This window comes from Hippocampus zosterae, chromosome 10, assembly GCF_025434085.1.
Source record: "Hippocampus zosterae strain Florida chromosome 10, ASM2543408v3, whole genome shotgun sequence".
NCBI lineage: Eukaryota > Metazoa > Chordata > Actinopteri > Syngnathiformes > Syngnathidae > Hippocampus > Hippocampus zosterae.
Window position 1 is genome coordinate 8,848,498 of NC_067460.1, and position 12,630 is coordinate 8,861,127.

The following is a 12,630-nucleotide window of genomic DNA, read 5'->3' on the forward strand; positions in this document are numbered from 1 at the left end:
TAAAGTCATTTGTTTTCCATTAGTTGTGGAAATGGAGGGTTTTAGTGTCATTGCTAGGTTTAAGGACTTGTATGTTTTTTTTAAGTGACGCAAGATGCCTATCGCTGGCGGGGCCGCATCAAAGACTACACTACCCACAATTCGTTTCTCTCACGCGTCTTTTCCTGTTTACAAATGTGGCGAGCGACAGGTGAATCAAATGCCTTCTTTATCTGCTGTGAAAACACGCATTCGGTACCCGAAGGAGAAACGAATTAAAAAAAAGACAATATATCAATTTCATTTGACGTATGCATACATTAAATCTGGCTGCGCGCGTATCTTGGAGGCTTACAACACAAATGTGAAGTAAAGTTGGCCAACCAAACATGGTTGGCCAACTTTACTTCACATTTGGACCTAATATCAAAAATTATACTGCTGAACAATTATAATCACATTTCCGTTATTTTTTTAACGCAACCAGATTCTGTTTTACCCTTAGCAACGCCCTTGACAACGAAAATGCTTTTCTTCGGCAATCTTCGGAAATGACGTCACTTGGTGACCTGCGAGGGGAGTTCGCCATTGAACAGTTGCATTGCTTGTTGGTAAGATGCCACGGCGGTGTGTGGCGATGTATTGTTCGCAATCGAAAGAAAGGTTGTACCAGTGGCCGAAGGATACCAGGGCACGGAAATGGACATCTTTTATTCGCAAGAAGCGAATGAATTTCACGCCATCACCGACAAGTGTTCTCTGCTATCTTCACTTCAAAGATGCCTGCTTTCTCAACCGGTCTGCTTATGATCAAGGATTTGCAAATAAGTAAGTGTGATTTTTGGATAGATGATGATGAATTTTTCAAAGCTTTGCTGCCAACTCTTGTGGAATGAACAGTAGAAAGTAGCGACGTCAGCCGAAAGCTAACTCGAGAAATTAGCAACGTTGAACAGGAGAAGCAAACCCCGATCGATCCTATTCATATCAGCGATGAGTAATGATGGCAGTCAGACAAATTGTTCTGTCAGTACATTTCAATAGTGATGGGACAAATGGATCGAGGCTCCGAAGCTTGTGTCGAGTAATGGGAGGGACGTTTCCACGAAGCTTGTATCGAGGCGCGCGCGCTTCAATTCGGCAAAACCCGGAAGTGATGGCGGACGTGTGACGCCTCCTCGCAATGCCTACGTTGAGGCATTGCGTGAGAGCAAGGAGAGCCATGAAACTGGGCCATACCTACCCAAATGTATATAAACTGGCACTCGCATTTCTCTGCACCCCAGCTTCATCTGTGCCTTGCGAAATAATATTTGGTGAACTATTGTCCCAAAAAAGAAACCGTTTAAAGCCAGCCACTCTGGGAAAAATAATATTTCGAAATAAAGACGAATAACAAATTATCCTTAGCACTTGTTGTATTTTGTTCGCATACTAAATTACAAAGACAAGCACATTCATATCTTTGCCTTAGGCAAATAGACTTGAATTCTTAACACTGTTGACCTGTTGGGCTTATGGACCACTTGATGGCGCCATAGATTATAATGCACCGTGAAGCTTTGCTACATGTGAAAACCGATTGGCTGCAAAGCTTCATGGGGCTTCATTTGGCCATCACTACATTTCAATAGGTTGGCAGCGCTGCTTTGTTGACGAATGAACATGACACGTCCTCTTGGAAATCTGCCAATCATTTGTCACGCCTACTGCATTTTATGATATATTTAATAATTAAATATTTGGTAAGACAGGGGTTAGAAAAGATGTGATAGCATTTTTATTTAGGTTTTATAGGCTTCATGAGCAAAGTATATTTCTAGTGTCTCCTCATGTTTATTCTGCAGGTTATTACTCAATCCAACTGCTGTCCCAACAATTCACCTGCCTCCACAAGACCATCAAGTTCAATATCCACCTGTCCAGTATGCAGCAGCAGCTAAGCGAAACAGGAAGCAAGGCGTAGCTGAGGCTTTCAGCTCTGAGACGGCTAAGTGTGGGGGTCAGTTATTGCTGGATGAATCCAGTTCAAACAGCAACCAAGATGATCAGAATCAGAATTGCCTTTATTGTCATTGTATTGTATACAACGAAATTTGGGTGCCACTCCTTAGTGCATTTCTACCAGAGGCCAGGAAGCATGAGGGTTCTGCGCAGTATCCTTGCTGTTCCCAGCACTGCACATTTCTGGACTGAGATGTCCGATGTTGTTCCCGGGATCTGTTGCAACCACTCATCATCTAGTTTGGGGGTCACTGCCCCGAGTGCTCCGACCACCACAGGCACGACTGTCACCTTTACCTTCCAGGCTGTCTCCAGCTCCTCTCTGAGCCCTTGGTATTTCTCGAGTTTCTCGTGTTCCTTCTTCCTGATGTTTCCATCACTTTGGGACCGCTACATCCACTACAATGGCTTTCCTCTGCCCTTTATCTATGATCACGATATCTGGTTGGTTCGCCATTACCATCTTGTCAGTCTGGATCTGGAAGTCCCACAGGATCTTTGCTCTGTCATTCTCCACCACCTTCGGAGGTGTTTCCCATTTTGACCTTGGGGTTTCCAGTCCATACTCCGCACAGATGTTTCGGTAGACTATGCCAGCCACCTTGTTATGGCGTTCCATGTAGGCTTTCCCTGCCAACATCTTACACCCTGCAGTTATGTGTTGGATCGTCTCAGGTGCCTCTTTGCACAACCTACACCTTGGGGCTTGTCTGGTGTGGTATATGTGGGCCTCAATGGCTCTGGTGCGCAGGGCCTGCTCCTGAGCAGCCAGGATGAGTGCCTCTGTGCTGTCCTTCAGGCCAGCCCTCTCTAGCCACTGATAGGACTTCTTGAGATCGGCCACTTCAGTTATGGTCCGGTGGTACTTCCCGTGTAGGGTGCTTGTCCCTCTTCCAGCACCTCATCCTCTGTTCCCCATTGTCTGAGACATTCTCTGAGTATGTCATCCGTTACACATACATACATATTTAGACAAGAGGAAACACACAGAGTACTAGAAAACCGTTTAAGTCTGACTTTGAGCGTCGTGTCGGCTAGCTAGTTTAATTGTTGTTGTTGTTGTTCAAAGCCACTTTGAGTTACTCTGTGACGTGGGTTGCGTCGGCGCTGATTGTTGGAAACCAAAAGACGCGCGCGTGCGTACATGCGAACATGAACGGACTATGGACTGCTGAGGCGCGCTTCACTCCAGTGGCGTCGTTTCAAGTGAAGCAGTTGATATCTGGTCTTTACAGTCAAGCGTGTTTACAATTTGTGTGTGAAGTAATTCTTCAATGCTTCATGCACATGTTAAACACAAACATATGTGTGTACGTACACACACACACACACATATATATATATATATACATGTAATATATATATATAATTTTACAGGAAAAGCATCTCTGGAACATGGTAGTCTAGATTTCATTCCATCTGTATTTTCACATACAGGAGCTGTTTCACGAAGTGGACACTCAAAACGTGCAAGGTAAAAGTGTAAAACCCAGCAGAATTATAGTTTGTCTTAAATATGAATGTATTGCAAGAAAAAAAACTCATTATCAATCATCACACACAAATTCTAAGTACATCGAATAACTACTGCATAGTTATTTGTTTAATGATTCTTTCAGCTTTTATTACAAGGGAGTTTAATAATTGAATTCGATTTCCATAATTGAAATTTGAATACACTTACCCTGCCATGCATGTGCAATTAGCTGTCAGTATGGAGCCAGTCTTCATATTCACACATACGCAGGCCTTAGACTTTTGTCACTGTTTTTGACTAGGCAAGACCTCCGCTTTCAGGAAGCAATTGTCACAGTTTTCAGTAGCTTGATGAAAAATAAGCGACTGAACATGACCCCATACCACGTAATTGTAAGCTTTGAGAGTCTCGTGCGTAAAGACACTTCGGGTATTTATCAAGTACATGCAAATGTTTGGAAACTCCAAACTACGCCAGCGTGACGTATTATTCAGCCACTCACTTGCAGGTAGTGAGTAAGGATCAGGTAGCTGAAGCCTGATGTCAGTGTTAGCTTATTCAAATAAGCTTCTTTATCAGCTTTGTAAATATAACAAAGAGTATTTCCTGAGGCTGGCGAGCTGGTGTCTAAGAGGAGAAATTGCCTTGGAGCAAAGACACTCCAAAAACTTTTTTTCCTCAATAAAAAAAATCAAACTAATCACTTTTTTGTCTTTTATTTCACACGATTTAACAAAAAAATCTTCATAAGTTAAAAATCTGAATTGTAACTTACATTTGCTATATTTTACATACCAACTCAGTTTAGCATGTACACAAACAAGGAATTTCTTTACCTGCAATGATTTTATAACTACGGCAGGGGTCACTATTGGGTCACCAACATAGTGTCAATACAGTGCGGACACTGTTTGTTTGTTTGTGAAGTGGGTCAATACTGTACACTCCTTGAGGTATCATTGTCCCATCAGTAGTAGTTGTTTGGCTTTTGTGGGTCTTTCATTTTACAGGTCAGTCGTTTCTGGACTACGAGAATTCCGATTTTGTGCCCTCTTATTTTTCCTCACACAATTCAAAAACGACCAGGAGGCAAAATTTGAATTACTAATTTTTACAAATGGTTTGTCTCGTTTTTTAAGCAATTCATTAACCATTCGCAGCGTTATTTTTGTAGTGACCGGCAACGCTTTTTACCGCGAATCGAGGAAGAACTACAAATATGAGACCATTTCCTTTCGACACGCTTTAAATAGAGGAAAGGCGGACGTGACTGAAGATAGCATACGGACGTTAAAGGGGGAAGGGCCCGTGTGAAACAGTCTGCTAAAGGCACGCCCCCAGTATGTATTTAGTGCCAGAATGTGCATTGTGCGAAACATAGGTTTGGCTAAGGACCCCGGATATGACACCGGTGAAGAGACACTCTTACGAAGCACAGTTTAAACTGCGAGCTATAGAATACGCAGACGAACATGGGAATCGAGCAGCTGCGAGAGTATTCAATGTCAACGAATCCATGGTTCGCAATTGGAGGAAGCAGGAAAACGAGCTTCGCAAAGTTAAGAAGACGAAGCTGAGTTTCCGCCACCACAAGCTATCGTATGTATAAGGTAGTTGTATGTTTTACCATGCCTGCCTCAAGTATTACGGCGTACCTTATGTAGTCGTAAAATCCAAAAATAGCACCCGTTTGAAGTCTGCGACGTTTAAAACGTGCCAGCTGTTGGAACAGTGGGTCGAGCGATCACCCTGATGGTGCCGCTTTTATTCCGTCTAAAATTTCTTGCAGCTAGTCAGTCTGGAGTTGTAAACAAGCCGTTTCACGTACTAACAGTTATGCAGTCGAACAGTTTCCATGCAGTATGTGAAAGAAAAACAATTGGTAAAATGATTAGGCCCCATAAAAATAAAGGTTATGTTTAGGGTAAAAATCAGGAGAGTTCAATAAGGAAAAGAGGTCAAATTAATAAAAAAATAGCTTGGGGTTAGAATTAAAAATTTCACCCATGAAAGAAATAGTTTTGATTAGGAAGCTCAACGTTACTGGCCTGACATTGCCTTAATGGCCACAGATGGAATGAGGAGGCAGTTAATGTGGAAGCCGGTCGAACCGTCACACAGCAGCCAATAAATCACCAGTTCACGGCCAACCTACTATCACCAAATAGCCGATTCTCAGGAGGCCCAGAATTCTTCACTCCGATGATTGAGCAGTCAGAGCCGTTCACGGCCACATAACACTAGAAGGAGAGTTGCCAGTCACAGCAAAACAACTACCGGTACCTGTAAAGCACATATGTTATAACTATAACTAATATGGGATTTGTAAGTGAGGAATGAAGTGTATTCCATCTGGAGATGAGTGTTTCTGTGAATTCATTGTATTTTTTCTTTTTTTAGGAAAAAGAAACGCAATGCAGTGGGTTTGGTTGCACCACCAAATCCCCCTGCTCTTGCTCCAGAGGAAGTCAACAGCATGGATCACAGTCCTGGTAAGTGATGGGTCAAACATTTAAGGCAGGCATCTTCAACCGTTTTAAAACTAAGACCACCTTGTGACCCTCTATGCTGATCTCAATAGCCATTCTTGATTCATATCCCTGCTCGACTGAACTGTTCTCTTTTCTGCTGAAGCTGAAGAGGACAGCGCGGTCACAAGAACGGGGTACGATGATCTGAACCTGAGGTACGCTTGGCTGCAAGTGTAAAATAAACAAAATAATAGACGTTAAACTATCCAGATTTTCATCCTCGTGCCCTTTATTTATTTTTTCCTCCTTCCTAGATTTTGTACAAAGGACATTTGGACCCACAATCTAGACGATTTGAAGAAACTGAGAGTAAACGAGCTCAAGGACGAGCTCCAGCGCCGCAGCCTGGACCCCAGTGGCCTGAAGACGGACCTGGTGAAGCGGCTCCTGGCTGCAATGCAGGAGAACGCCAGGGCCAAGTCGCCGCGGCGAGGTACAAAATAAGTTCACATTTTTTTTAAAACAAATTTGCCATGCAGAAGCTAGGGGGAAAAAGGAAATTTGGTTGACCTCATTGTAAGTGAAAATCACTGCTCTAAGTGTAAATTTAAACTTAAAGCCATATGCTGAGTATAGTGTAAAAATTGGGATGAATGGGCAACAAACTCATCAGTTAATTTGTGCTGCTAGAGGAAGACAAAAATGGAGATCGGGGCCACTGTTATGAAGAAGAGGACACAAAGCCGAAGGTCAAACGTGAGCCGTGCGACAGCCAACCGGTGTTCGCCTCTGACCGCAGTCTGCCGAAATTGAACGCCAACATTCCCAATAAGACCACCATCGCTGATATAGTCATTAAACCTGAACCAGACAGAGAGGAATGTGTTGCCATCAAAAAAGGTGGGTGACGATTACTACACCTCAAGCCCAAAAAAACATTTTTGGATAAATAAGGCTGCATTGTCAGAAAAATCCATGAACGCAAGTGTTAACAAGAAATGTGCCATGAAGAAGCAAAAAAAACAAAACAAACTAATTGCGTGTGAGAATCACCGCTCTCAATTTCAGTTCAAACGTATAAACATTGACTGAGCAAAAAAAAAAAAAAAGACGCGTGAAAGAGCAAAAACCTCATCAATAAATTTGCGCTTCTAGAGGAAGACAATAGCAGAGATTGGGGCTGCTACTGTAAGGAAGAGGACACCAAGCCAGAGGTCAAATGTGAGCCGTGCGACAGCCAACCAGTGTTTGCCTCCGACCACAGCGTGGTGGATTTGACCGCCAACTCCAACTTTCCCAATATGCCCGCCATCGCCGAACTAGTTTTCAAACTTAAACCAGACGAAGAGGAAAATGGTGACATCAAACCAGGTGAGTGGCAGTTAAATTTCAGACACACCCTGGTTCATTTGCAGTTGAATTTACCATGTTAATGTTGGGGGGGAGGAGAGGCCTTTGTCTTCCTCCGAGTGTTCGTTGAATTTCGGACGGTGAGGATGTTGATTACCCAAATACAGGCTGGACACAATGAACAGTACCTGAATAATTCCGTAACATTATCTTTTTGGCAATGTCATAAAACTGTTATAATAAGCAGGATAGCGGAAAAGTGGTGTGTCGTTAGTAATGTTTCCCGTAACAAAATAAAATTCAAATTAAATTTTGCGCTTGAGACTAACTGATGCTAATTTTAGGCAAAATCTAACTGAATTAAAAAGAGAAAGTTTCTATTTAATTTTGCCTAACTACCACATATTGAAAAGGGCCAAACTATTAAAACTCTTGATTGGGACACCGATCAACTGATGACATACATTGTCCTGCAGAAATTGGAGAGGAGATCAAAATGGAGGATGCCCTGGTGGCTGTCGGTAGCGCCGGGTGGGCAGAGCCGAATTGCGGACAAGATGATGGCAGTCTGGCCGTGCCGGCGAAGTTGCAATCGGAGAGATGCGGACACTACTGCCAAAAGCGACCGCGTGAGGAGAACGGGGACTACAGCTACCATGAGCGCGGCGAGGAGCAGAGGTTTTCATTCATTCGTTGTTCAGAAGTGAATGTCTGAAGCAGAAGTTTGATGGACAGTTCTTTCAGCCTGTGGAGACTCTTTTCAAAGGAGTTGGTGTGAGATGGCGATGCCGCTTCAGTGCGCCTTGCTGTCAGAGGGTGGAAAAAGCCCCATGAGGATTTAAGGGGGCAGTTTTGTTTTCACACCTCAAACATGTTGTGTCGGCAAAAGAAAGATGGACAAAGTTGCGTTCCATTTTTCCAAGTTTTCAGCACATTTAGCGGACAAGCACAGTGTTTGATTTTTTTTCAATGTTTCTTCATTTTATTTTTTACATCTAAAATTTGCAGAGTTGTTATACAATTTAGAAGTAATAGTAAAAAAGTCCCTGTTGTGTCCAGTCATCAGGTTTGCAAGATATCTAATGCTGGAAATGGCGAGGATGCCCTTTTTGAAGTTATTCTAGTTAATCCATGCGTTGCAGATGGTACGGCTGGATCGCTCATTATTTGAAATGTAAATGAGCCTAGCACTGAAGGACTCAAGTGTTCTCCTTAATTTGCAAATGGAGAACATCTTGGCTTGATTGGGTCACTTACCGGAAACTGCTTCCATCTTGTTAGGACCCCAACAAGACCGGCAGAAATGTTACCCTACGTCTTTGACCCAGAGTCTGATGAAGAGACTGAAGAAGAACAACAACAAACTCAAACCCGTACAACGATGGACGTTTCAGAATGGTAATGTAATTTTAGCCCACATAACCCATCAAACAAGTTAGATTAAATGCTTGTCTATACATGCTAATAAACGGAGCACAGGAAGTGTGCTCCGTTTATTCGCCTTTTTCAGTACACTGATTGTCAAGGGGAGGGAGGGGGAACACAGTCTGGATTTAGGGGACAAAAACTCAGCAAACAAGTACACGCGATAACACAAAACAGCAACTCCAATACATGCACATGTGGAAGTGGGCTTGGTGACTAATCGTGTGGCGCACGCGTTCATACAACGGGTGTCAGTCGGCGAATGTTTCGATGGCTGGCAAACAAATGTCTTTAACATTTGTGACAGGTGCACCTGTGGGAATTGCTCTACAATGCAGACTGAGTTGGAGAATGTGTGCTGCAGGGAGACGCCAATGGTAAACCAGTGCCATAAAGAGTGATTGTGATTTTATTCTGGTTGTGCTCTTTCAGTTAAAAAAAAAGTATATATCTCTACCTCGAACATCTGACCCCACAGGTTACCAGAAGAATGGAAGAGGCAGATCCACCTGTAAGCTGCATGACCCACCACCCAGGATTTGTTCCAGTCTGCCTGAATATCTATTCCCTGCAAAATGCCCTGAACATTTATCGGGCACAGTATGGGAACTTGCAAGTTAGAGGCTATGAAAAGTAAGTGAGATGAAAGAATGTCTACTTTACAGCGTTTGAATACTTGACCATATCGTATAAGCTTAGGCACCGTGTTGTCAATAACCAATAAGAGACATTTTGAAGTAAGTTAAGTTGTGGTCACAGGATTTGGAACAGCTACTGATTTATCCTCTGCTGACAGCCGTTTCAGGAACTTGGCATACAGGTCATTTGTCAGCTGGTGTGGGGGGTATCTTGGAAAGAAGATTCGTGTCGCTATTCCCTCTTGTGTGGTGCAACGAATCCAAAGGGAGTTCCAGATGCGACAGGGCAATATGCTGGATTCAAAGCTCCTCTCCCCTGACTAAAGCATGCTACTTGAGGCGTGTAGTCCTGTTGGGATGACAAGTCAAATAAGATCCACGTTTGTACGTATTCATTACATTTTTCTTCAATGTTCCGGTTTAATAAAAAATTTGAAATATTATAGTGAGTCAGGAGTGCTTTGTAAGGGATGAATGAATACCTCGCCACACAGAACATTACTCATTTTTATTTTCATTCTCAAGTCTCCATTCTGTGTGTAATTTCGGCACACCGCGTTTTCTTTTTAAGCACCTGGGCTGGATCATTCACTACAGAGCAACCAGGTATAGGTTAGTTAATTAAAAATATATATTTGAAGAGTGTTTTAACATGAATTGTTCTGTGTTACTTTGTCTATGTTTGTGCTCATGCAAGAAGTGAAAAGGAGGTAAAATAAAGTGCGTATTGATTTTTATTTAAAAACAATATTTTTTCCAAAGTCTTTGGACTCAGGCGGTGTCTTTTTTTTTTGCTGAGAATTTCACTTGCTTTTGAAAAAAAACGTTCACATGGTACAGATGAAGAAGGGGTGCATAGATATGAGATGGCAAGTTGGCATAGAATAGGAAGCATACATTTCTGTGATTCCAAGTACTGAAGGGGACTTTCAACTCTGGGGATGTTTGGTGCTCCAAGAAACTTTTGCACCTCAACTGTTGCATTTGCCGTGACATTTGTGGTTCTTGCTTGATGGATTGAGGTATCAAAATGTTACCACAGTTTGCTTCCTAGAAAAGATAAACAGATATAACACAATTGGGAAATATTAAATACCTCCAACAGACTGGGAAGGTTCTGATGATGATGAAGTAGCTGTGCGCCTCATAAAAGGTGCACATTTTATTGTGAGCCTTTTTTCTGCCTCTGCTGCTATATGGGGATTAGAAGCCTAGTTTTTTAAACCTTGGGTCAAGCAGAGTAGCCAGAAAAATAATACTGCAGGTTGTTCAGCTTCTCTCTTAGTTGTCTTTGCAGAAACTCACCCATATAGATGTGCTCTCTGGAGTGGACGTCCTGGGTTTTTCCACTTCTGCTCCATTCCAACCCCCTCTTCAAGAACTTGCAAATTTCACTCAAGGTACTCTTGGTGTCCATTGAATTGCTAATTGTGCATCCTCAGCCCTGGGCGTATTTGATTCTCAACAGACCTCCACAATCTTCCTGTCTTGGCTTTTAGTCAAGAAACATTTTTAGTTATCTGCCATGAGAATTATTTTTATGAGGGCCAGTCATTTTACGGAGGGCATACTTGCATACTGCCAATCCTAAAATTTTAGAGGACAGAGGAACAAAATTAGCACCACACACATTTCAATTTCAGTTTAGAAAAACAACAAACTGTATAATTTGAAAAATACTATTTTTATTTCACACAAAAAAAAAAAAAAAAAAAAGGACAAAGGTACGAAGCGGGACAAATGTTTCAAGCAAACAATTGTTCCACACAATCTCCACATCTCACATTTGTCACAAGGTGAAGTCCGCCTACAATTGCCACATGTAAATTTGCCACAGGCTGCACTACAACGCCGAGTACTTTTGTTATTATTGCAGTGTAAGTGTGCTTGGCACATATTCTTTATCTGCTGACTCTCAACTTTCATCTTACGGCTTAGCTGTTTACGCTCTTCCACTTGTTGTTTTTCCTCTATCAGTCTCCTTTTGAGCTCCTCTGAAAGCTCCAGCATGAACAATCGGCGACTTTCTTTTGTACATGCTGTGTACAAAACATGTGCGTTTGTGGCAGCCATGTCAAGGAGGTTATAAAAAACAGCCATCTCCTTGTACCTTCATGCACAGAGTAACTGCACAATTTCTGGTCCATGATGTCGACACCGCATTTGAGATTGTGCAGGACAGCTGCGTCTTTGTCAGTGGGTAAGTACCCACTCGTTGATGGGTACTTAGGAATACAATGGACAGTAATTAGGGTGGGACACATTTGGTTTCTGGGGGGGACAGAGTGGAGACTAAAGTTTATGCAGTCGAATCTCCTCTTCTTCCAAATAGTGATGCACCGTTGTCAATAGCGGAATTACCTTTGACCCGGAAACCTTCTTCTCATCAGACAGCTCAATTGGCTGTCAATCAGCCATAGTTAAATGACTTTCAAAAAGTCAGCAATAATTCTGTATTGTTCTGCAGACAATGGTGTCAGATCAGTACGTAAACCAGCCAAAGCTGCTCCAACATGCTCTCTCAAAGCGTACATACGCTGAAGCATGAGTTAAGTGCTGTTCCACCTTGTGTCAACCTGGTGGTTTCCTCCTGCAAGGACCATTTGAACTTGCATCTGAGTTAGTCTCTCCTACAACAAAATCAAGTGTCAAATCAATACAGTATATAGAAAAAAAATGTAAAGTGAAAACTGGAAAAAAGCTAACCTTTGCTGTAGTGCTGCTCTTAACATAACCAACTATCTTTCGACAGTTTGTCCGGATGTGGAATAATTCAGGACATTGGTCAAGAGCTTTTTTTACCAAAAGATTTAGAGTATGTGCACACAAATAGTGTGAAGCATATGAAGCTCTCTGACACAAGCTCCCTCATTTGATGCACCATAAGTCACTAGACATGTCACTTTTTCACTGATACCCCACTCACACATGAGCAAAGTTTTCATAGAAGCCATGTTTACTGCAGTGTGTACCTCAGGGAAATGTTGCAGCCCCAGTACACTGATTGGAGAGACTTGGTATCATCAATGAGATGACATGTCACAGCTAGATAGGCATCAGTATCGATGGAAGTCCACATATCTGATGTCAAACTACACGCAGATGCTTTAGCCACAATGGCTTTTGTTTTATCCTAGGTTGTCTTGTACCTTTTTCCACAATGGCTTTTAAAGTCTTTAAAAAAGTATAATTTATAGAATTGAAAAGTATTGAAATGGTTCATTTGATAATATAGTGCTTCATGTTGTGACATACATACCTGCTGTGTAGGTAGAACATAGGATGG

General features: G+C 42.3%; 1 protein-coding gene across 2 annotated transcripts; it reads left to right on the forward strand.

The window, feature by feature from the left end:
- The first annotated feature begins 521 nt into the window (after positions 1–521).
- LOC127609162 (uncharacterized) lies at positions 522–9,787 on the forward strand. 2 transcript variants are annotated; one of them, XM_052078930.1, is made up of 13 exons: positions 522–807; positions 1,827–1,981; positions 3,421–3,457; positions 5,861–5,952; positions 6,095–6,146; positions 6,246–6,424; positions 6,622–6,831; positions 7,087–7,302; positions 7,758–7,959; positions 8,563–8,679; positions 9,014–9,083; positions 9,185–9,339; positions 9,503–9,787. In XM_052078930.1, exons 1-13 carry the CDS (start codon positions 596–598, stop codon positions 9,666–9,668), a joined length of 1,863 nt encoding a protein of 620 aa, XP_051934890.1. In that variant the 5' UTR covers positions 522–595; the 3' UTR covers positions 9,669–9,787. The 2 variants fall into 2 exon arrangements, with proteins under 2 accessions (XP_051934890.1, XP_051934891.1); XM_052078931.1 differs by lacking the exons at positions 522–807; positions 1,827–1,981; positions 3,421–3,457 and adding an exon at positions 4,381–5,070.
- Positions 9,788–12,630: the final 2,843 nt, after the last annotated feature.